The 26572-nt window shown below is 39.5% G+C and overlaps 1 protein-coding gene across 1 annotated transcript in view; it reads left to right on the top strand.

Annotated features, from left to right (window-relative positions):
- Nucleotides 1-10823: 10823 nt before the first annotated feature.
- The window catches only part of gad2 (glutamate decarboxylase 2), a 60901-nt gene continuing 45152 nt past the window's right edge, over nt 10824-26572 (top strand). The window contains exons 1-7 of the mRNA XM_060920739.1: nt 10824-10896; nt 11347-11409; nt 12643-12777; nt 13710-13943; nt 15901-15991; nt 20362-20474; nt 24533-24648. Of these exons, the coding sequence (XP_060776722.1) occupies nt 10824-10896; nt 11347-11409; nt 12643-12777; nt 13710-13943; nt 15901-15991; nt 20362-20474; nt 24533-24648 (825 nt within the window). The remainder of the gene's footprint in view (nt 10897-11346; nt 11410-12642; nt 12778-13709; nt 13944-15900; nt 15992-20361; nt 20475-24532; nt 24649-26572) is intronic.

Below are 26572 nucleotides of genomic sequence, written 5' to 3'. Positions count from 1 at the left end.
ACTCCGGGCTCAGAAACGTTCTGTAAATAAGGATGATAGAGTTGTTTGTAAGGCTCGTCAAGCCATGTTGGCTTTATATTTATATGTATATATCTGTATTTTTTCATATATATTTATATGTATAGATTTATGACAGGAATACTGAAGAAAATGAAAATGCATTAGCATGAACCTGCATTAGGAGGTCCAGACCAAGGTCACAACTAGTTCTGATCGAGGGAGTCGAGGTGGAGGCTGTGGATTCCTACAAGTACCTCGGGCTGTGGCTGGACAGCAAGCTGGACTGGACTTGCAACATTAACCACCTGTACAGGAAGGGACAGAGCAGGCTGTGGATGTTCTGTCAGTCTGTGGTCGACCGTGTGGGGTCAGCACATCCAAGAAGGACACATCCAGGCTAGACAAACTGATCAGGCGGGCCGGCTCTGTGGTCGGCATGAAGCTGGACTCTCTGATGACGGTGGCAGAGAAGAGGACTATGGACAAACTACTGAACATCATGGATGATGCTAGTCATCCTCTGCACACCGTCATCAGCAACCAGAGGAGCCTGTTCAGTGACAGAATGCTCCTTCCCAAGTGCAGGACGAACAGACTCAAAAACTCCTTTGTCCCTCACGGCATCAGACTGTACAACTCCTCTCTGGGGGGGAGGAGGGGTAACAGGAGGACAGAGGACAGGAAGGAGCAGTAGCCTAGCCTGACAAAAAGCAATACTGGACAATGTGCAATATAAATGTGCAATACCTCTTCTGCTAGATTTTTTTTATTATCTTATTTTATTTTTTTATATTTGTATATGTTAATACTTAATTTATCTTGAAGTTTTCTCTATTTTCTATTCTCTGTTTATTCTGTAATAATGCTGCTGGAATTGTAATTTCCCTGAGGGAACCCTCGCAAAGGGATCAATAAAGATCCATCCATCCATCCATCTATCCATCCATCCGCTTTTATGCCTGAACAAATTATTAGCAATCTACTTTAAAGAGCATCTCAGGATAATGATTGAGTGCATGTACACATAAATAACACAGTATACAGTCTCACAAATTCAAAGCAGGTTCTCTGGGTTCTTCACTGACTGCCTCTGCTATTATTATTATTATTATTATTATTATCATTATTATTATTTTTTTTTTTTTTACAAAATTGCTGGCGAGGAAACCAACACAGCAATGATATCACTGGGGAGGGAAAAAAAAATCTGTTCACTGTATACAAAATGATGGAATGTGTTTTTGTTTTTGTTTTTTTAATGTTTTATATATATATATATATATATATATATATATATATATATATATATATATATATATATATATATATATATATATAAAGAGAAAATATTTTGCTTTTCTATGTAATAAAATTGCAAAGTGGGTTGTGCTATGTGTCAGCATTTAATATCCATCAGGATGTCTCCACTCACTGGCCACTTTAATAGGAACTTGTTGATTCTAAGATCCCTGTTCTTGGCTGCAGGAGTGGAACCCAATGTGTTCTTCTGTTCTGCTGTTGCATGCTAAGATGCTTTTCTGCTCACCACAGTTGTAAAGAGTGATTATATGAGTTACTATATCCTTCCTGGCAAAAAAGCTCAAACCACGAATCTGTCCATTTTCCTATGACCCCTCTTATTAACAAGGTGTTTGTTTCCACCCACAGAACTGTCACTCACTCACTCGATGTTTTTTGTTTTTTTTGCACCATTCTGTGTAGAAACTGTTGTGTGTGAAAACCCCAGGAGATCAGCAGTTTCTGAAATACTCAAAAAAAAGGCTCAAACCAACATCCATGCCACAGTGAAAGAAAGTCACACTTTTGTGATCACAATGTTTCCCATTCTGATGTTTAAACATCGTGAACATTAACTGAAGTGCTTGATTTGGGTGTTCCTAATAAAGTGTCTGGTGTGTGTCTACTGTACAATGCATCATTTAATTTATCTTTAAAGTATCTTTGAATCCTGTTTGTGCATTTAGGTAGTTTGGAGTAAATTTGGACAATCTGGCAACCCTTCTAAATGTTCTTCAGGCTGTAATAAACCTTACCAGTAAGAGCAACCTGAAAGAAACTTCTTCATAAAGTATAATCTTTAATCTAGGACTTTCTTTTTATAAATTCAGACTGCACAAAACAAAGTGTCACCTCTAACAGTATTAGTACGCCGTAATACAGGAGGTGTTTATTTTTAAACTGCAGCTGGGTTTCCATTGCAGTTTTACGCAGAATTTAAAAACAATTTGACAAAACACAATTGCGAAAGGTTTGTGTTTCTATTAAGTGATGCAATGCGATTAAAGCTGGGTTTTCAACACTCTGGCAACAGGCATTTCAATTTTGCAAAAGATTGCTTTATCGAATCTGTATCGAATACCACATCATGTGAGCAAGTTTTTTCCAAATTCACATGTTTCCATGAGTTTTCTATTTCAGATTGCACACAAATTAAACAGGTTAATAGAAACACAGCAGGTGTTGGCTAGTGATGGAGAAAATGATGGTTCTCTGTGTGTAACTTTACTGGGCGTTATTAAAGCTAGACTGCCTTTCGATTTAATAAAATTGGTGAAATTGAGTTCCCTCTGAAATGTGGTCAGTGTGATATATGTTTATTTCTGTAATAGCTCACAAAATATCAGGCCATTCTGTGGCTGGGAAGTTATTTAATTTGAGGGGATTCAAGCAAGTAATGTGCATGAAATCGCTTGCTTCTTTGCGCAGTCAAGCAGACAGAGGAAGTCCATGTGTGTGCGCATGCGCAGGTTTACCTTTGACCATGCACTGACAGTTCCATCATTCTGTCGCTAAATGAACAGCTGATCACACCGAGGTGCTCAGTGACCGCCGATATTTATTAGATTGGTCCTGCGTTTCCTTTCCTTCATATATAGCATGTCTTTTCTTCTCTCTTTCTGTTACTGTCATTGTTCTTTCACGTTTCATTCGCACACTCAAATCCTCCATTTTTCTCTCCTGTTTCAAATTTGTATCCCACAGTGCCTTGCACGAATGGGGAAAGCCCACCACGTGATGCATGACGTAGTATCTTGAATTGGGTCATGGTGAAGCAGGAAAAAATAGCGGCGAATTTAGAGCCACGTGGCCCGAAATTCATGAATTGTTCTATTAAAAAAAAAACTAATAAATTTGGAAGTCTGTGATTCGAATTCAGTAGCTTTGGGTCCCCTAAACAAAAATATTTGGGTGTCGGGGAAAATTCTTTTTATGACCTACACTTGAAAAATCTGAAAGGCAGTCTACCTTTAATAATATTCAGTAGTAGTAAAAGCATAATAACTTACTTACTTACTTAGTCCGAGCTCCGGCTCAAACCAGTCTTGACTGCTTACTCCACTACATCCTTTCTTGCATTGCCGCTCTATTTCTGTGACCTCCTGAAGACCTGTGTCTTGATGCAAGTTGTCAGTATAGTTGGTTGGAGGTCTACCTCTACCCTTTGATGGTTGCCAGAGCACAAGTGCTGATGCAGTGAGCTCAGGGTGTCTAATACAGTGACCAGCAAGTTTCAACCTTCTTTCTGCTCCCTTATCTGTAACCAGTGGCAATTCCTGTTAGACCTCCTCATTTGTGAGTTTTTGTTTCCATGAGACATTTAGGCACATTCGCAACATTCGTGTGTAGCATCCATTTAGCTTCCTCTCCAAAGACTTTGTGAGTGACCACGTTTCACTGCCATATACTGTAGTAGCACACTCTCAACAGTAGCAAGGAACAACCTTACTTTGATCTTGCACGGGAGTGAGGAATTCCATCCATCCATTATCTGTAGCTACTTATCCTGTCCTACAGGATTGCAGGCAAGCTGGAGTCTATCCCAGCTGACTATGGGCGAGAGGCGGGGTACACCCTAGACAAGTCGCCAAGTCATCGCTGAGGAATTCCAGATCTTTTTTTTAATTTGTGGCAGCTACTCCAAGCTAGTGCCTTTCTAACCTCTAAATCCTTCTCTGTACTTTCCATCCAGGATCCAAGGTACTTGAAGTTGCTGACTACTTTCAAGGTATTATCGCTTCTTGTGATGATTTTAACAGGCAGTTCCTGGTTGTATGCCATGACCTCAGTTTTCTTGCCATTTAATTGCAGTCCCACTTTCACTGATTCATGCTCCGCTCGCATTAGTAGCTCCTGAACCTGTTGGATTTCCTCTGACAATAAAGCTATGTCATCAGCAAAGTCCAGATCGCATGTGGATACTGCTGGATGATGCCTGCTCCTTCTCCTTTCTTGTTCAAAACCAAGATTTGTTTCCCTACTCTCTATTGCTTGACGCATGGCATAATCAAGTACAATCACAAAAAGATATGGGGCCAAAGTATCACCTTATTGTACTCCGAGAACAATGCTGAACAGATCAGTCTCCCCATCAGGTGACAGTACTCTAGTATGTATATTTTCATAGAGCTTGCTGATAACTGCTACCAGATCTTCAGGGACTCCATATGCTTCCAAGATCTTCATCATCTTCCCCCTGTGTATGCTATCGAAGGCTTTGCGGAAGTCAACAAAGGTGATGATGGCTTTTAGGTTGTTGCTTCGCACACCCTCAATGAGGCCATGCAATGCTAGGATGTGAGCAGTTGTAGAGCGTCCAGGGCAGAACCCATTCTTCCTTGGCTGCAAGTGCTTGTCAATTTCTGGTTGAATTCTGTTCAGGATCATCTTGTTGGTGAGTTTGGCAACAATAACTTTGAGCATGATATCTCGGTACTTGCTATATTCACTCAGGTCTCCTGATTTCGGAACTGGAATGAGATTTCCTATTGACCATTGTTCAAGGTTTATCACCTTGAAGCAGCCTGTTTACAAAAGAGAGGATAATGTCATCAAAATCACATAACTTTAGTACTTCAGGTGGTATGTCATTGGGTCCAGCTGCTTTGCCAAGAGTCAAACTCTTCTTCACTTTCACATACTCCTCTTTGCTAAACAGACCAGATTGGATATCAAGGTCATGTAGAACAGGGGGTATATCTTCATTTGGATCTCCCTCTACTGTTGGTTCACTTCCAAGTAGCCCACTGAAGTACTGCTGCCATTTCTTTAATCGATCTTCTTTGCTTGTGCCTTTCAATATACCCTTTTTAGCAGACTTCCTTCCAGTTATTGAATTTATCAGCCTCCAACTTTGACCATATCTACTGCTCTCATCAGCTTCCTCCACCTTCCATATCATCTTGGCTAGCTCATCCTCAGATACTGCATCATATGCCTCTTGTAGCTTTGTCTTTGCTTTTTGCAGGTTCTCATAATTGGTGTTACTTGGTTGGTTCTGGTACTCGCTGACCATATACTGCACTTCATTCCTTGCATTCTGCATTCTTGCATCCTCAGAGGTACATTTCCATCTTACTTTCTTTCATTGAGGTATAATTTCCTTTGCCACTTCCTTGTTGGCTTATATGAAGCGCTCGTAATCTTCAGTTGCAGATTCGTTCTCTACACGCAACATCTCATATCTGTTCTTAACTTGCAGATTATACTGGTCTCTAGTGTCTTGGATGCGTAGAACATTCCAGTCAAGTATCTCTCTTGTGGGAACCTTGCTTGTTTGCAGACTTAACTTTAATTTGGCTATGACTACTCTGTGGTCTGAACCAATGCTGCTGAAAGAGTTGTATGCTTCACAATTCTTAACTGAATTTCTCCACTTCTTGTTGATCGTTATGAAGTCAACTTGTGATTTCACTCCACTTGCATGTATGTCAGAGATGAAAGTCCATAGCTTACCCTGTTTCTTCTGGAACTGTGTGTTGGTAACAACTAGTCCAGCCTCGTTAACAAAATCGTTAACAATTTTTCCATTGCTGTTGGTATGCTTGTGGTAGGTGTACCTGTCTATGTCTTCTCCTAAGTGGGCATTGAAATCTCCAAGAACCAGTAGGATATTGTGCTAGGCCTGTCATTTATAGCTGCCAGCAGGTTTTCATCGTGTTCTTTTGCATTATCACTGCCTTCTACAGGACACCTAGTGGACAATTATGGTTAGTGTTGGGAATCCCCTTCCTACAAAATTCGCTATCAAGATTCTCTCATTCCAGGGTTTTACTTCTGCAAGTGCACTTTCTGCCTTTATGTCGACTATGAGTCCTACTACACCTCCTGCAGCTGAATTGTTGGCATTTCTCCAAACAGATGTGGTGATAAGCATGTACTTACCATAAGGTTGGTATGATACGGGAACTTCTGTGTCATCATGCATGAGTTTGTGATCTACTATACCAAGAATTGAAATCGGTGTACTATCACAGTTGTTGACCAGTTCTTGATGTTCACTGTCTAGTCTGATTGTTCTTACGTTCATGGTTGCCACATACAGGTAATGCTTGCAATCTAATAGTCTCTCCCTTTGGTTACTGCTATCAGATCCCTCCCTTCCTTGTGGATTTAAGGAGACATCTTCATGGATTTCAATAGAACTTGCAGGTTTTTCAGGGACTGTATAAGGGGCTTTAACCCTTGGTGCTGTAGAGTTTGCTTTCATGATTGGTTTTTCTGTTGCTGATTTGCAAAGGGGGGTGCTACTCCTCCCTCAGCCGCAGTTTCCTACTAACTCGGAATGGTTGGGTCTCCTACAAAACACCCACTTAGGATAAATCCAGAAATCAGGTCTATTTGATACTGCGTCCACCTAAATCTGGCATCCTGCTGCCAATGTCTTCACCGTAACCCTGGCTCGGGTAGCTTAACGAGTGCTACGCCTTGCCAAAGGGCAACTCGTGTTTTTTGTCCAGCACTGCTTAGTCAATATATTCAGAGCTAGTCACCATATCTGAAGGCCATTCCCCTATCCGCAACCTGGGGAGCCGGTGGATGGGAGTTTATCTTCTCCACACCACTTAAAAGCATAATAAAACCGTGAGAAGTGTCAAGATGTTGTACAACACTGCATCCTGGGTTGATCCTGTCATCTTGTGAGGAATAGAGAACGTAGAAGAATACAAATAGGATGTTATTTCAGCACAGCATTTGTTGTTCTTTGTCACTGGGATTGAACACAGAATTGTCCGTGTAGAAGTCTCATTTTTCTCTATTCCTTTTTCCATTTCTATTTTAGAATTCCATAAATATTCATTGCACATCAGAGAACAACACGAAGTTTGTGTGTGTGTGTGTGTGTGTGTGTGTGTGTTACATCATGCCAATTCAGACAGAAAACATTGCCATGTCGAATACTATTGATATTGATATTAATATCCGTAATGGTTCGAGCTTTAGTGGAATTCAGGGTACAATATGTGAAATAATAAAGACTTAAATCTTTATTAGCTCATCTGTCCATAAGGCCAATGAGCTGTAGCCATGGTGACCATCTGTCATCCATAATTCGGTTAAATTGTATCTCCTCCATCAGTTCTCCATGGATTTCCTTTCCAATTGTTTCGTTTGAAAGAACTCATCACTCCACATAAAACTTGGTCATTGTTTTGTCTTTTTTTTTTTTGCTAATGATCAGGACTAGCTGAAGTGCCCTTGAGCAAGGCACCTAACCTCCAACTGCTCTGGCAAGAGTGAAGTGTACCTTGTGTCTGACTAGCCAAAGAAAAGCTGATGATGTGATCAGTTCGGGTGGTGCCCGACCAAAACAGAGGAGGAAAAAAAAAGACTTTTGCACAGTACTGTGTGTGTGTGCTGTTCTTACGATACGTATTCCTTCACCAACAGAGATTTTAGACTGATAGGATCCGTAGTTCGTGACCTAGTGACCAGTATCATGATGTATTTATTTACTAATTGATTGACTTCAAATCCCTTCTGCAAACCTTTCTGGATCAGGGTGCCTGTTAAATGCCAGAGATGGAAGTGTAAATGTCTGACATACAGATATGAACCACACCATAACTGGTTCTGTGCATTACACACTTACACATTGCCTTGTTGTGGAAATGTATTCGATTTCCTTCCAGTTATTTGCTACAAAACAAGATCTTGTCAGCCACTGAGTTTTGGTCTAATTTGGTGTAAAAACACACACCTGGGAGCTCTGTGTGCTGCTCCTCCCCTGAGTATGAGGCAGCGTGATTCTTGCCCCAGTGTGCTGCACTTGCATTGTTGTTTTTTACATTTCTGACCACTGGATACATAAATACAATGCACTACATACAGAAATGTGATCAGATGAACAGAACATTGGCTTATATCTGTTTATCATTTAATCAATTAAAAGAAGTGATTAGAGGTTTTTAGTATCTCAATGGAATTTAGCATGTATGGAGAATGAAGAAGGAGGACAGCTGATATAATCAGTCACTGATTACTAAATTCTACAAACCTCATTTCAATCCTATGTGAAGTTTCACATCTTCTCCTCTCCTTCATGTTGGTTTCCTCAGGGTTCTCAGGTCTTCTACTTTTCCCAAACACACACCTGTAAGTGGATTATCTACTCAAAACTGCCTTGTGAATATATATGTGTGTGTGTGTGTGTGTGTGTGTGTGTGTGTGTGTGTGTGTGTGTGTGTGTGTGTGTGTGTGTTGTCCCAGTTCTATTCCCACCTCACACCCAGCGTTCCCAGGATAAAGCACATGCTGAAGATGAATGGATGATTATTATCATCCTTCATGATCTTTTCTTCTTTTTTTAAAGATTGTGCCATCTTTCAGCTCCATTTCTTTCTCAGTTGAAGAAAACAAGACAAAAAAAAATCCAGACAGATGAAGTGAGGCATAGTATGTGCAGAGGGGATTAGGATCGATGCAGTGGTTAAATGGGATATTTAAAAATGTGTTTTTTCCCCTCCAAATGCAGTTTATATTACAGCTGATCTGAGCCATCTTCACTTTATTCTATTAGAGAAGAATAATGAAATAATTCAGAGCAAACAGTATATACATATCGAATGGGGACACACACACACACACACACACACACACACACACACACGTTTGTTTCACTATCCCTGTGAGGACCTTCCATTGACATAATTATTATTGCAGTTAATTAATGCTGGGCTGCACCTAAATCTAACCTTAACCTCATTAATGAAAAGGAAACTTTTTGGCACTTAAAAAAAATTAATAAATGAATGAATAAATAAATAAATAAATAAACAGCAAATGTCCCCACAAGGTCGAAATTGTCAGGTTTTACGATCCTTGCGGGGACATCTGGTCCCCAGGAGTATATAAACACACACACACACACACACACACACACACACACACACGTTTCCAAGCAGTGAGGGAAAGTCGACAAGGGCGAGTTGAGAGCATTATTACTGTAACACAGCTAGTAAGAGAGAGAGAGAGAGAGAGAGAGAGAGAGAGTCATTACCATGTGAAGTAAAAAGAATCATTTATTAGTCCGAAAGCATTTCAATTAGTATTTCAATTCTTTACACACACACACACACACACACACACACACACACATATATATATGTTATCTCGCATGGCTATATGAAGGTCAAGACTTCAATAATAATAATAATAATAATAATAATAATAATAATAATAATAATAATAATAATAATAATAATAACGTGCGCACATTTTACGTGTTTACATTCCTCTTTAAAATAAACACACAAAAAATTAAATCATGCTTTTAGCCCTTTTTTTAATCCATGGCGCTTTCATCTTTTTTTTATTTTATTTTATTTTTATTTTACTCATTTTTGCGACAGTGACTCTTCCACATCATGGACAGATTTACGGGAAATGAATTTACGGTTCAAATTATTTATTTATTTATTTATTTATTTATAGAGAAGAAAAGAATATTAAACAGTGTATTCATATCACTGCACTGAATGTCTTTTACAGGAAACATGCTCTAAATTTCTCGAGAATTTTTTTTTTAGAAGTGGGTTTGTTTTTAAATTGTGACTGTGTGCTGATATTAATCAGATAATTTTGCTCGGTTTTAATTTTTTATTTATTCGTGTATTTGCTGTGTGTTGATGGAGAAATTTAAATTAGACTGCATTCATTTGCTGATGCAGACGGGGGGGGGGCACAATGCGCGAGCTCCCGGTTTAGCAGATTAACGTGGGGGGTTAAATAAATAAATAAATAAATAAATATAGGAAGGAAGCAAGGAAGTTGGAGCGCGCACGGACCCGATTTCTTGGTTTTCTTTTGCTCGTGACTCGCGCGCGTCGGAAAAAAAAAAAAAACGGATAAAACGGGTGAAAAAAAAAACTGGCTCGTGACGAAGCGCCTCGCGATGGAGTCTCCATGGTGACGTGACACCGGCGTGCAGCGTCGCACCAGCAGCACAGCGCGCTTATCGTGAACGCACCGGTGGCGACGGCGGCGCGCGCACGCGGTGTCGATGATGGTGATGAAGATGGTGATGAAGATGGTGATGGCGATGATGGTGGTGGCGTCACCGGTCGCCTCCTGATTTCTTTCTCAAGACAGATTACGGATAAATTGCGTCAGAGAGAATAATCCACGAATTTTTTAAAGTCGGGCTGATTGAATAATTTGTGCGTGACATCAGAAAATAAAGGAGAGAGAGAGAGAGAGAGAAAGAGAGAGAGTTCATCCATCCATCCATCCATCCATCCATCCATCCATCCGGGCGCGCGGTAAATGTGGCCCCTTCCAGCCGGACGCACTGGGTGGAGGAGCCACTGAAGGCATTTCAACCCTTTTTATTGTTTTATTTTTTCCCCATTATTTATTTTATTTATGATTATTTATTTTCTGTCTCCTCCACCCGTCCGTCCCGTGGATCTGTCTCTCCCGGCCCGGATGGCTGCTGCTCGTCTCTGCGCGTCCTAGAGTTAATTAAAAAAAAAAACGCTGGAGATTTAATTTAATTTCATTATTTTTATTTCATTTTCTGCGCCATGGCTTCACACGGCTTTTGGTCTCTGGGCGCAGAACCCGGCGGAGACAGCGGCGGTCAAAGCCCCGTCACGGGTAAGGACACGAGCCGAGCACGGGCTGAAAGGATGCTCCATGAAGGAGAAAAGAGGTCTACTGCTCACATCGGGAGGAAATAATAATAATAATAATAATAATAATAATAATAATAATAATAATAGAGCTGAGATCCAGGGCGGATGTTATTAATGTTATGAAGTGGTTTATTTGTGTTTATGTGTGCATGATCGAGGCGACAGTGTGCAGAAATCAAACATTATTATTATTATTATTATTATTATTATTATTATTATTATTGAGAATTTTAACTCGACGCTTTTTCCTTTTCTCCCCTCACACACACCTTTAAACAAGAAGAATTAAAAAGAAACGAATTTTAAACACTGTGATTGAATGACCTTTAAAATTCAGAGGTGTGTGTGTGTGTGTGTGTGTGTGTGTGTGTGTGTGTGTGTGTGTGTGTGTGTGTGTGTTTAAATGTCACAGCCAGGGCTTGGTGCCAAGCGGCAGCTCAGAAATTCACCGGAGGCATCGGATCCAAATTATGTGGTGGGTTCAGAATTTATATAATTTATATAATATATACACACAGTTTTTAAATTAATTAATTCTAAATACTAAAAATATCAAGTGTTTTTTATTGCATGCATTCTGTAAATTCGTGTGAATAAATCATTGTGAGTAAACCGCAGAAATGTGTCATAACTCAGTGCACGCTTTACAGGAACAGCTCACTGCGGGGGGGAGAGTTTGGGTTTTTTGGTTTTTTTTGTTTTTTACTTTTGACAGTCCTTTATTTTAACTCTGACAGCATTTGACATCGAATAGATAGATAGATAGATAGATAGATAGATAGATAGATAGATAGATAGATAGATAGATAGATAGATAGATAGATAGATAGATAGATAGATAGATAACAGTGCATGAGAAAGGAGAAAAGAAAAAGGAGAGGTTAAAAATTAAGAAAGAAAAAGCAGCCGAAAGAAAGAAAGAGACAAAGAGAAGAGAGAAGTGAGGAAAGACAAAAGGACGAGAGAGAGAGAGAGAGAGAGAGAGAGAGAGAGTTTTGGGTTGTTGTTGTTTTTTTTTTTACTTTTGACAGTCCTTTATTTTAACCCTGACAGCATTTGACATCGAATAGATAGATAGATAGATAGATAGATAGATAGATAGATAGATAGATAGATAGATAGATAGATAGATAGATAGATAGATAGATAACAACGCATGAGAAAGGAGAAAAGAAAAAGGAGAGGTTAAAAATTAAGAAAGATAAAGCAGCCGAAAGAAAGACGGAGACAAGAGAGAAGTGAGGAAAGACAAAAGGACGAGAGAGAGAGAGAGAGAGAGAGAGAGAGAGAGAGAGAGAGATTCTCAGTCTACTTTTGACTGTCATTTATTTTAAGCATGGCAACGTTTGACAATAGATAGATAGATAGATAGATAGATAGATAGATAGATAGATAGATAGATAGATAGATAGATAGATGGGCACAGCAATGCAGCTGAGGGAGGTAGTGAAAGGAGAAAAGAAAAAGGAGGATAGAGGAGAATCAGGAAGAGAGAAACGAGAGAGAAATAAGAAACTGAGAGAGAGAGAGAGAGAGAGAGAGAGAGAGAGAGAGAGAGAGAGAGATGTTCTGAAGCGCTTCAGTCATATTCAAATAAATCATTCAGTTATTATTATTATTATTATTATTATTATTATTATTATTATTATTATTATTGTTGTTGTTGTTGTTGTTGCTGATGATGATGGTGATGATGCTCCTCTGTCAGCGCTGCTGAATGTTGGAGAGGTGGAGAAGAGCGCGGATGGAGCTGAGAAACGGGAAACGGAAACCTGCAGCTGCAACACCAAACCCTGTACCTGCTCCAAAACACACCTGGGCTTCTCCGAGCTCTACTCTACAGGTACACACACACACACACACACACACACAGAGAGAGAGAGAGAGAGTCCTCGCCACATCATACACGGAATAATAATAATTTGTTCACGGATATTAAACATAAACATGAAACAGTATTCGTTTCAGGAGATTTTAATATAACGGACAAATTATAAACAAATTATAATGTTCTTATTTTATACAGTGTTTAAAAATATTACAGTTATTTACATTTTCGGAAATTGCATCACTGAAGTTTTACTTGAGAAAATAATTGATGATCATCATCATCAATTATTATTATTATTATTATTATTATTATTATTATTATTATTATTATATGTATTTTACTTTTATTATCTCACGGCATATCTCAAAGCTGCCTGGATATTTATTTATATCACTATTTATTTTATCTATCTATCTATCTATCTATCTATCTATCTATCTATCTATCTATCTATCTAGATTTTTTAAACAACTAAATGTTTATTCTCAAGAAAAATATAGCCTCTACATGTCTGAAGCGTATTATTATTATTATTATTATTATTATTATTATTATTATTATTATTATCTCTCCCTCCGATTAGATTTGATCAAATCCCTATTCTCACTGTATATTGATGTCTTATTTATAATAAATGATAATGGTAAATCCCTGATGCACTGAGACGCCACTCGGAATGAAGGCGGTTATTGTGTATCTCCTGTGTATCATCATTCTTTATCCTTTGGGCGATTTTGAGAAGGAAATTGAAGAGCTCGTGCTATCAGGGGCGAGTTTCGTTTTTATTTTGATCGGAAAAGGTCCTTTGTGTTTTCTTCCCTCTGCGACCTTCAGTTTTCCTCCCCAAGGTCGAGCGGAAATGTCTGGGTGTCTCGCGCAGCACGGCGCGCCGCTGTGTGAACGCTGTGGTCTGATCCCCAGCCTGTCTGTTCCTCCTCCTGCAGATCTTCTCCCCGCGTTAGACGGAGACCTGAAGACCATGACTTTCCTGCAGGAGGTGGTGAACATTCTGCTGGCCTACGTCGTGGAGTCTTTCGACAGGTCGACCAAAGTGATTGATTTCCATTATCCCAACGAGCTGCTGCAGAGGAACAACTGGGAGTTGTCGGATGAGCCCGAAACCCTGGATGATATTCTGATCAGCTGCCGCGCCACGCTCAAATACGCCATCAAAACAGGTGGGGCGTGGGGAGGGTCACGTGACCAGGCGGGTTGCATCAAAGGGGTTCTGAATGTTGAATCTTTTGGTTTAAAATATTATTTGTGCTGATTTTTACGAGGGAAATGGAGTAAATGAATGTGGAGTTAATGGCGTGTGATTACTAAGAGTAATTAGTTGGATGGATGGTGAAGGGTTTAGCAATGTATTTATTAAAGTGATTAGTTGGATGGATGGATGGATGGATGGATGGATGGATGGTGGGTTTATTAATTTATTATTAAAGTGATTAGTTGGATGGATGGATGGATGGATGGATGGATGGATGGATGGTGGGTTCATTACTTTATTAATAAAGTGATTTAGATGTATGTATGGATGGTGGGTTTATTAATTTGTTAGTAAGAGTGATTCCATGGATGGATGGTGGGTGGGTTGATTATTAGTAAGAGTGATTAGTTGGATAGCTGGATATGGGTGGATGGTGGGTGGGATGCTGGAGATAGATAGATAGATAGATAGATGGATGAGTGGATGGTGGGTGGGTGGGTTTATTAATTTATGAGTAAGAGTGATTAGTTGGATGGCTGGATAGTAGCTGGATGGATAATTAATTTATTAGTAAGAGTGATTAGTTGGATGGATGGATGGATGGATGGAGGGAGGGAGGGAGGGAGGGAGGGTGGGTGAGTTTATTAATTTTCTAATAAGAGTGATTAGTTGGATGGGTGGATGGTGGGTCTATTAATTTATTGGTAACAGTGATTAGTTGTATGGATAGATGGATGGATGGTGGGTTTATTGATTTATTGGTAACAGTGATTAGTTGGATGGATGGATGGATGGTGGGTTTATTAGTTTGGTAATTAAACCCTGTTTAATTTTGGTGTTTGGTGGTGTTTGAATGAGCACAGCTGTAGTGAGTCCATGAGGGTTGTCCTTGAAAGTAATCAGAATTGCACTTTATTGATTTATTGATTGATGTATTTATGGAGGTAGCATTGAAACATCCCCTCCACATACATCCTGACTTGGTTTCCTCCAGGTTCTCCCCATCCAGGATGTACTCCCAACTCACAGCCAGTGTTCCCAGTATAAGCTCTTACTGAAACAGTGAGTGAGTGAGCAGTGCTGAATCCTGATTGGTCAGCTTATCACTGTAGTCACTGGCAGCCAATCAAATGTGCTTGAACAAGATAACATTTAAACCCATAGTAGTCCCTGCAATGCATTGTGGGATTTATTGAATGCACTAGATATTCTCCAACATACTTTCAGACATGACTGTGCTTTCTTTCCTGTAACTGTTGTGAAAATGATGTGGTATCAAATACAGCACATGTAGAAGGAGACTCGATTCTGATTGGTGGGCCTCTCAGTGTAGCAACAGGCCACGAATCAAATTTGTGTTTATATGATGTGTATCAGTGATGAATTTGTGAACTTTTTATAGCTAGCCTTTCAGCTTTCAGTACTCGGTGTTAGTTTGGATAATGGTGATATATTAGTGGTTGTGTGGTTGATGTTTATATCTTTAACAGAAGGAAAGTTACACCACACTGACAGTGTGTTCTTTCAGTCGTGATTTTGTGATTTTCAGCCCTGTCAGCTTTGCCTTTTATGGATTTTTATGGACGTGGCTAAATTTGGATCAGCTGTGCGATGAACATGCTTGATAATTAACATTCGATTGCTATTTATCAGGATACTGTGCATGAGTATGAAGAAAATCAGTGACATTTTTTGTAAATCTGGTGTGAAATTTTAGTTCTGTGGACTAATTTACATTCAACTCCAGGTCAATTGACATTGAAAAGCTGCAGTGTGACCTTCACGAACTTGATTCAAGCACCAATAGAAATCTAGCAGTCAGTGAAACCTAACACAGCAAATTTTTTAAAAAATTAAGAAGAAATCACGCATCTGTGAAGGATTCGATCATTTAATTTTATTTTCATTCTTCCGGCTGTTTCTAGCTCATCCCAGGTACTTCAACCAGCTCTCCACTGGATTAGACATGGTCGGCCTCGCTGCTGACTGGCTCACATCCACTGCCAACACCAACATGTGAGTTCCTAATAACAACAATGATGAAAAGACCTTCTCTCTGATATAAACTGAAAGGAATGGAAATGAAAGGCATAGGCCGTGACCATCCTCCATCACTCCCTTATCACTAGTATTCAGGGAAGAAAATTCAAATGGAAATAAAATGCGGTTTCATTTCATGGAAGCTAATCAAAATGGTAATACAGTATATACAGAGAGCTGTAGATGTGATGGAATTGTTCTTAAAGAGAAAAAGAAAAAGCAAGAGGACAGGATTTTATACTACAAAAATACAATGGTGCTTGAAAGTTTGTGAACCCTTTAGAATTTTCTATATTTCTGCATAAATATGACCTAAAACATCATCAGATTTTCACACAAGTCCTAAAAGTAGACAAAGAGAACCCAGTTAAACAAACGAGACAAAAATATTATACTTGGTCATTTATTTATTGAGGAAAATGATCCGATATTACATATCTGTGAGTGGCAAAAGTATGTGAAATTCTAGGATTAGCAGTTAATTTGAAGGTGAAATTAGAGTCAGGTGTTTTCAATCAATGGGATGACAATCAGGTGTGAGTGGGCGCCCTGTTTTATTTAAAGAACAGGGATCTATCAAAGTCTGATCTTCACAACACATGTTTGTGGAAGTGTATCATGGGACGAACAAAGGAGATTTCTGAGGACCTCAGAAAAAGCGTTATTGATGTTCATCAGGCTGGAAAAGGTTACAAAACCATCTCTAAAGAGTTTGGACTCCACCAATCCACAGTCAGACAGATTGTGTACAAATGGAGGAAATTCAAGACGATTGTTACCCTCACCAGGAGTGGTTGACCAACAATGATCACTCCAAGAGCAAGGCGTGTAATAGTCGGCAAGGTCACAAAGGACCCCAGGGTAACTTCTAAGCAAATGAAGGCCTCTCTCACATTGGCTAATGTTAATGAGTCCACCATCAGGAGATCACTGGACAACAATGGTGTGCATGGCAGGGTTGCAAGGAGAAAGCCACTGCTCTCCAAAAAGATCACAACTGCTCGTCTGCAGTTTGCTAAAGATCACGTGGACAAGCCAGAAGGCTATTGGAAAAACATTTTGTGGATGGATGAGACCAAAATAGAACTTTTTGGTTTAAATGAGAAGCGTTATGTTTGGGGAAAGGAAGACACTGCATTCCAGCATAAGAACCTTATCCCATCTGTGAAACATGGTGGTGGTAGTGTCATGGTTTGGGCCTGTTTTGCTGCATCTGGGCCAGGACGGCTTGCCATCATTGATGGAATAATGAATTCTGAATTATACCAGCAAATTCTAAAGGAAAATATCAAGACATCTGTCCATGAACTGAATCTCAAGAGAAGGTGGGTCATGCAGCAAGACAACGACCCTAAGCACACAAGTTGTTCTACCAAAGAATGGTTAAAGAAGAATAAAGTTAATGTTTTGGAATGGCCAAGTCAAAGTCCTGACCTTAATCCAATGGAAATGTTGTGGAAGGACCTGAAGCGAGCAGTTCATGTGAGGAAACCCACCAACATCCCAGAGTTGAAGCTGTTCTGTACAGAGGAACGGGCTAAAATTCCTCCAAGCTGGTGTGCAGGACTGATCAACAGTTACCGGAAATGTTTAGTTGCAGTTATTGCTGCACAAGGGGGTCACACCAGATACTGAAAGCAAAGGTTCTCATACTTTTGCCACTCACAGATATGTAATTTTGGATCATTTTCCTCAATAAATAAATGACCAAGTATAATATTTTTGTCTCATTTGTTTAACTGGGTTCTCTTTATCTACTTTTAGGACTTGTGTGAAGCAACACTGTAGATCAAATTGAAAAAATTGATTTTTTTTTTTTTAATCACCAGCAGGTTTTATAACATCACTGAATTCTGGATTCTGGTTCGTCAAAAGTGTTGATAAATTTTCCAGAACAGTAGCTCTGACCATAGTACCACTGTAAATCACAGGGTTTATATTAACGCACTCATTCTAATGTTGTCGTTCCTTTCGTAGATGGATTCTTTATTGTAATTTCACATTACTATTCAACGAAACACTGTTTGAGGGCTCAAATCACAGCAGCATATCAATAAAATAAAAATAAATAAATAAATAATATACATAACCTTTTTAAACGCAGCATATTGGCATATAAACAGCAGTATACGTAAATTACAGTATGTAATTATACAATGTAGCCAAACACAGTAAGATGCAATAAGGTGTAGTAACGCATAATTTGAATTTAGTAATTAGCAGATTAAAAATAGGTACCCTATGAGTCCATGTGGCTACTGCTTATAAATAAAATAGTTTTCTGATCCCATGTCCATACAGTAAATATCGCATATATACATGTTATCACTTATACTCGCCTCATCTCTTGCAAGCATCACCAAGCTGTGAGCAGCATCAGGACTTGGAGTATTTTGGTGACCAATTTTGTTTACTGTGTTTTGTTCAAAATCCAGTGCTGTGAACTAGATCTATTTTCAAAAGAGTAAGAAAGCACTTGTTCATTAATTGTCTTTGAAGCATTATTTTGTACTAATGAGCACATTTTGTTTCACAAGAGACTAAAATCTCATCTCATCTCATCATCTCTAGCTGCTTTATCCTGTTCTACAGGGTCGCAGGCAAGCTGGAGCCTATCCCAGCTGACTACGGGCGAAAGGCGGGGTACACCCTGGACAAGTCGCCAGGTCATCACAGGGCCGACACATAGACACAGACAACCATTCACACTCACATTCACACCTACGGTCAATTTAGAGTCACCAGTTAACCTAACCTGCATGTCTTTGGACTGTGGGGGAAACTGGAGCACCCGGAGGAAACCCACGGGGACACGGGGAGAACATGCAAACTCCGCACAGAAAGGCCCTCGCCGGCCACGGGGCTCGAACCCGGACCTTCTTGCTGTGAGGCGACAGCACTAACCACTACACCACCGTGCCGCAGAGACTAAAATAAAAAATAAATTTAAAAATTTAAAGTGAATCACAGAAGTTTGACCAGTTACACTTTTAACTTTTACTCTCAGTTTTCACGAAGAGCTGATTTATTCCCACATGGGACTTTTGTAATTGCAAACCGAGCGGATCACTCAAAAGATTCCAATGTTGTCTTTGCTGCGTTCTCAAGTTTTTGTTGAATGGCTGGACTTCTTGGCATAAGTATCTGCCAAAAAGCTCAAAGAAACTTACAAACCCTTTCATATGACCTTTCAGAATGACCAAACAAAAGCTGTGATAATCAAAAGGTACATTTTCTTAAAATAAACACCACTTACCGTACTTGATATCGAATCAGTAGCCTTGGCAAACCATGAGGTGAATGTCATTTATCTTTTTATCTGCTGATTATCTTCTGATACTACAAAGTTATATCGAGGTTTCTCTTATTTCGTTTCTGGTTCTGATTGGTTCTGAAGTTTATCAAGAAGTAGAACGGGTAACCGAACTCGAGCAGGATAAGTGCTGATTGGTTACGAAGTTTCACGATTGTTACACTCATTCTTACACTCTTATACAACATGATGACATTGTGGCTTTGCCTCTCGTTCTTTGATAACGCGAGATCAACTGTTCGTATCGCGAGATCACAATTCACTGTTCTGGTGATTGTAATGCTTATGCGTATGTGCAGTGCGCTATTGTTACACTCATTCTTGCATTCCTACAACACGATGACATAGTGGCTTCACCTATAGTGGCTCCACCTCTATGAAGCAGTACAGTAGCCACAAAAATAGTAGTCTCAGGTCCAGTGAGTGCAGTTTTATGCGGAAATGAGCTGTAGGTTTTACTGAGCATCTTACAGAACCGGCCACAGTTCTTCTGGACACTTTGACTGTCACACTCGCTTCTTCATTTTGCACCAAAACCCAGTAGCCTTTGTTATGTTTTCTTTTTTAATCTGAAAAGTGCTCTCTTATGGGATATGCTGCTCCGATACACACATTTTTTTTTTCTGTTACATTTAATTTTGTGCTGGAAAATGAACGTTTGGACTCTAAAATGTTTTTGTACTGACTTGATAATGTAGAAGTCATAAAAAAGAAATCTATAAGAAAGTCTGTATGAAAAAAAAGAATAGGGGGCTAAGACTTTTGCACAGCACTGTGTGTATAATCATTTTTATTCTATCCACATTCACTGGATATAAGGTGCAATCGTGTGCTCTGATTGGTTACTCTACTACTAAGATATCAGCTCATATACTGTGAGTAGGGAAAAACAAAATGGTGGCGCGTGTTGATGTTGACCTTTGCACAGTACTGTATATATATATATATATATATGCACACACCATTTTCAAGACCTGAAATGTCTCCATTCCGGTGTGCCTTTCCTGACTGGTTCATGTTATATGATGTACAGGTTTACTTATGAGGTGGCTCCTGTGTTTGTCCTGCTGGAATACGTCACGCTGAAGAAGATGAGAGAGATCATTGGTTGGGAGGATGGCCGCGGGGATGGCATCTTCTCACCTGGTGAGATTAACCCTGCCTTTTGACTGATATTGAGATTGTATTTGTATGTATTGTTGATGAAGCAGCTTTAACATTTCTATTTATATTGAAAACATTAAGCAGGGGACCTTACAGAAGTGGTTTGGAGTCTGTCTGATATTATTATACATACAGGACACTTTTTTCAATGGAATAAAAACGTGTTCTATTCCCTTCTAGCGGGTTTCATTCATTTGGTTTGACAGCATGCAATATTGCTAGCATTTCGCTTATCCTACGTGTATTACATCACTCTACCCAATGGAGAATGAGTGCTGAATATGGTTTATGATGTTGCATGTTGTCAAGACAACATGACGTCACATGTCGGAGCTGATGCAAATATCCAATGAGAAAGTTTTCTGCTGTGCATGCGCACAAGCATTTCTTTGTTCACCAGGAAAGAGAAAGATGCATTGAACACCTGAAAGACTCTCAAAACTTAATTAGATATTCTTCCTGCATATTTACAATCAGTGTCGAACCGTTACTATTAGAGCTGGGACTTGAGCTCAGCCAAAACTGAGCCAGACACCAAAACAGCAACAGGGTAAAGGATTTAGTAAGGGATTAGTGTCAAGCTGCCAGGTTGCTCCGTTGTGTGTAGCTGTCGATGTTGATTTTAAAAGTAACTCAGTAAATTACACAGGGAAACGAATCCTTAAGTCTGAGTGAAAAATACTATCGCGAGCATGCAGCGTGGAAGAAGAGTCTGGAGACAGAAATCTTAGTTTCTCGGTTGTTAGCCTGGGCTACTTGCTCTCAATAGATAGCACTGGCTTGACCGCTTTATTAGCATTCGCTAACAATACTGATGAACGCTACACCGGCTGGAAGGTGACTTCACTGCTCTGCTGATGGCCCTGACTCACAGTTAAGCTCACGTTGGCCTTTGAGAAGGCCGAAGGTGATACATTTTTGGTCCCTCCCTCTCATTATGAATCAAAATCTGATTGGTTAACCAATGAGTGAGCAGCTTTAAACTCTTCTCAGCCTAGACACAACAAACAAAACAATCTCATTGGATAACTCGATTTTAATGTTTTCAGGACAGTTACCCTTTCATTTCTGAGGCACATTTGATAGAAAATGAGGCCAAATTAGAATTAGAAGAGAATAATTATAATGAAATTATGAAAGAATGAAAGAAATCAAATATAACATTTGAAATGTTGATATGTTTGGGCTTCTCTGAAGGACTAGAAGGCCCTGACAGTTCCCCTCTGATTACAAGAGAAAAGCATACCAACAGACATTGAAAAACTGGAAAAGAGAGTGTATTATAATAATAATAATAATAATAATAATGGGCAGCACGGTGGTGTAGTGGTTAGCGCTGTCGCCTCACAGCAAGAAGGTCCTGGGTTCGAGCCCCGGGGCCGGCGAGGGCCTTTCTGTGTGGAGTTTGCATGTTCTCCCCGTGTCCGCGTGGGTTTCCTCCGGGTGCTCCGTTTTCCCCCACAGTCCAAAGACATGCAGGTTAGGTTAACTGGTGACTCTAAATTGACCGTAGATGTGAGTGTGAATGGTTGTCTGTGTCTATGTGTCAGCCCTGTGATGACCTGGCGACTTGTCCAGGGTGTACCCCACCTTTCGCCTGTAGTCAGCTGGGATAGGCTCCAGCTTGCCTGCGACCCTGTAGAAGGATAAAGCGGCTAGAGATAATGAGATGAGATAATAATAATGGCTTTTTTTGTGGTATATCAGATATATTCCATTCAGCTACTTGTCTTCGACTTGTTCAGTATCATGCTAGCTGAAGGGAATATATCTGATATACCATGAAAAAAAAGCCAGCCAATATTATTTAAATACGGAGCTAAGATTAAAATAAAGTTAAAACCCTTGTGAGAGAGGAGTTAGTACAATGAGTAAGTACAGGAACAAATCATATGCTCATTATTGTGCTTGGAGAAGAGGCTGGTCTTCTGTTTTAAACCGTGTATAAATTTTGGCCAGGTTTAACTAAATAATTATTTGGTCATGAGTCAAAATCGGTGGCTTTAGAATGCACAATATAGGGGTGTCATAGGAAGTGTTTGCCTTATTGGGAGATGACAAGAATCCTGAAAATGCCACATGTGTCTTAGGTGAATCACATGACAGCTTTCAGCATTCCCATTTGGAAGCTGTTGGATGGGAATTACCAGGTCTCATCTCATCTCATTATCTCTAGCTGCTTTATCCTTCTACAGGGTCAAAGGCAAGCTGGAGCCTATCCCAGCTGACTACGGGCGAAAGGCGGGGTACACCCTGGACAAGTCGCCAGGTCATCACAGGGCTGACACATAGACACAGACAACCATTCACACTCACATTCACACCTAAGGTCAATTTAGAGTCACCAGTTAACCTAACCTGCATGTCTTTGGACTGTGGGGGAAAACGGAGCACCCGGAGGAAACCCACGCGGACACGGGGAGAACATGCAAACTCCGCACAGAAAGGCCCTCGCCGGCCACGGGGCTCAAACCCGGACCTTCTTGCTGTGAGGCGACAGCACTAACCACTACACCACTGTGCCGCCCCTGAATTACCAGGTGACTGGCTAAAAAAAAAAACCATAATGAGATATGTTTTTCTTCTTCCCATAGCCAGCAAGGCCTATAGGGGCACCACTGATGACATTTTAACAGTCCATCATTGGTGTGTCTAGGGCATTTAAACTTGGCGGAGCCCGTCCTTCTCCAAGCTTGATCAATGGACAATTTAGAGTAAGCACTTAACCTACTGTAACTGCATGTCTTTGGACTGTAGGAGGAAACCCACACAGATATGGGGAGAACATGCAAACTCCACACAGAAGCACTGTCGCATCACAGCAAGAAGGTTCTGGGTTCGAGTCCAGTGGCTGACTTGGGCCTTTCTGTGTGGAGTTTGCATGTTCTCCCCATGTCTGCGTGGGTTTCCTCCAGGTGCTCCAGTCTCCCCTACAGTCCAAAGACATGCGGTTAGGTTAACATGGGGCGGCCTTGGGCTGAGGTGCCCTTGAGTGAGGCACCTACCCATGAACTGCTCCCCGGGCGCTGTTAACATGACTGCCCACTGCTTTGGGTATGTGTGTGTGCTCATTGCTTACATGTGTGTTCACTGCTTCAGATGGGTTAAATGCAGAGAGGAATTTCACAAGTGTATGTGTGATGAAGAAATTTGTTGCTGTTGTTGTTGTTGTTGTTGTTCTTCTTCTTCTTCTAAAGGCCACCATTGGCCACTGGGCTTGAACCCAGAACCTTCTTGCCGTGAGGCAACAGTGCAGCACCATGCATGTTTACTAGGGGTCAGTTTAATACAATCATGACCGATGACAGCTGAGAAAAAAGCTGAAATTTTGGATTAAAATCTCTTTATATGAACGTTGCTAAGACGCTAATCTAAAATCCACCACTCTGAATATGCCGTAGGATGGCACCAAACTGATGGACAGCTACAAATACTGTCATGGTGATGGCAAAACATGCTTTGAAGATCACGCTGATTGATGACACAAACAACATACACTTGATCTACCTTTAGTGGATCTTTATCATAAATTCTGACATGGAGAAAAGACATGATCACACCTGAAAGATGTTATCAGGATCATCTCATACAGTCTCAAACCACCTTTAGCTTAAAGAAGCTGTTCATTCCACCTCCTGGCTTTCAGGACAGAAGGTTCTCGATGTTCGTACGTTTCCTTGGATCGTAGTCGAGCCATAGTCAAGCCACGATTGAGTCATGCCTAAGCTCGAAGGAAGCTCAAGTTTAAACAAGGACCAACATTAACTTGTCGAGGGCACCGCAGTCATTTGTACAGGCAAACAGAAGATCTTATGAGCCTCAGTCCAGCTCGTGGACACTAACGTAATGCAAACAACATTTCACGGTCTGTATCTCTAATCACCGCAGTGCTACAGGACATCATTAATATGTCTGACTCACTCTTAGCGTGATAAACATAAGCTGTGGAGAATTGAAAGAAAGAGACTGCAGTTGTAGCAGTTTAAAGAGTAACTCGGTGCAGTCTGGATTTGTAACTGAAATGCATCGTCTTCCTGCAGGTGGCGCCATTTCTAACATGTATGCCATGTTGCTGGCTCGCTACAAGATGTTTCCTGAAGTCAAAGAGAAAGGAATGTCATCAGTGCCCAAGCTGGTGGCCTTCACATCCGAGCATGTACAGATATTTTTATCTTGTTTTCATCTTTTTCATTACTTTTATTTTTTTACGCATTCAGAGCACCATATCACGATACAAAAATCACAGATCCACGATTCACAGAGCCATGTTGCTGTGAAACACCATAGCCAAAGTTAATCCTGACCTTCAGTCTAGCAGATAAGTCCACGAGCTGCCGTTTCATTCGCAGCAGTTTGCTAAGACTCTTATTTAGAGACAATTTCAATAAAAATAAAATATATTTGTTGCCTTGAAAACACAATGCTCTAAACCACAGGGGTTGAACCCATTTTAGGCCACGTCACACTGAGCTAAAAGGATCACACGCCTTGTTGGTGAGAGTTTAGAGGAGAATAATCAGACAGAAAGGTGACGGTAACTCTAATCACCACTCTGTACAGCTGTGGTGAGCTGAAAAGCAGTGAGTGAGATAGAATCACTACATCACTGATGTCGAAGGTACGATTACAAACTGACCACTGTTTCTGCCACCCTGCGAGCAACTCACTGAGTTAATCTGTTCTCAGCTACCTTTGAAAGTTGTTAGATTTTCACCATTATATATGATTTTAGTGTTAAACACACTGGTGTTTCTACCTCAGTAAAGATGAAGGAACTGCTCCGATTTTCTTGGAAAGATTAAAAAAAAAAACTTTTCTGTAACTGCAGATCATTCACTCATTTAATCAGTAGCGGAGTTTATGGCCCAAAGTTTATTGCTCCATTTCCCCCTGATTCTATCCTTGATTATTCATTTCATTTCTATTCTATACTTTCACTCTTTCATCATTTATTCATTTCTATTATATTCTAAGCTTTCTTTCTTGCATCATTCTGTTTTATACTTTCACTCATCATTCTGTTTTATACTTTCACTCTTTCATCATTCTATTCATTTCTATTCTATTCTATACTTTCACTCTTTCATCATTCTATTCTAGACTTTCTTGCATCATTCTATTTTATACTTTCGCTCTTTCATCATTCTATTAATTAATTTTCTATTCTATATGCTCTCTCTTTCATCACTCTATTCATTTGTATTCTATTCTACAGTTTCTTTTTTGCATCATTCTATTTTATATTTTTGCTCTCATCATTCTATTTCTATTCAATTCTATACTTTCTTTCTTGTATCTTTCTATTCTATACTTTCTTTCTTGCATCATTCTATTTTATACTTTCACTCTCATCATTCTATTCATGTCTATTATATTCTGTACTTTCTTGCATCATTCTATTCTGTACTTTCACTCTTTCATCATTCTATTTGTTTCTATTCTATTCTTTACTTTCTATCTTACATCATCCTATTTTTTACATTCGCTCTTTCATCATTCTACTCATTTCTATTCTATTCCATACTTTCTTTCTTGCATCATTCTTTTTATACTGTTGCTCTTTCATCATTCTATTTGTTTCTATTCTTTTCTATACTTTCTTGCATCATCATATTTTATACTTTAATATTTCATCATTCTACTCACTTCTATACTATTTTATATGTTCTTTCTTGCATCATTCTTTTTATACTTTTGCTCTTTCATCATTCTACTCATTTCAGTTCTATTTTATACTTTATTTCTTGCATCATTGTATTTTATACTTTCTCTCTTTCATCACTCTATTCATTTGTATTCTATTCTACTTTCTTTTTTGCATCATTTTATTTTATATTTTTGCTTATCATTCTACCCATTTCTATTCAATTCTATACTTTCTTTCTTGCATCATTCTATTTTATACTTTCACTCTTTCATCATTCTACTCATTTTCATTCTATTTAATACTTTCCCTCTTTTATCAAGCTATTTGTTTCTATTCTATTTTGTACTTTCTCTCTTACATCATCCTGTTTTTTATATGCTCTTTCATCATTCTATTCATTTCCATTCTATTATATCTTTCTTGCATCATTCTT

Source organism: Neoarius graeffei, chromosome 5 (genome assembly GCF_027579695.1).
Source record: "Neoarius graeffei isolate fNeoGra1 chromosome 5, fNeoGra1.pri, whole genome shotgun sequence".
Classification (NCBI taxonomy): Eukaryota; Metazoa; Chordata; class Actinopteri; order Siluriformes; family Ariidae; genus Neoarius; species Neoarius graeffei.
This window is presented reverse-complemented; position numbering and strand designations above follow the sequence as displayed.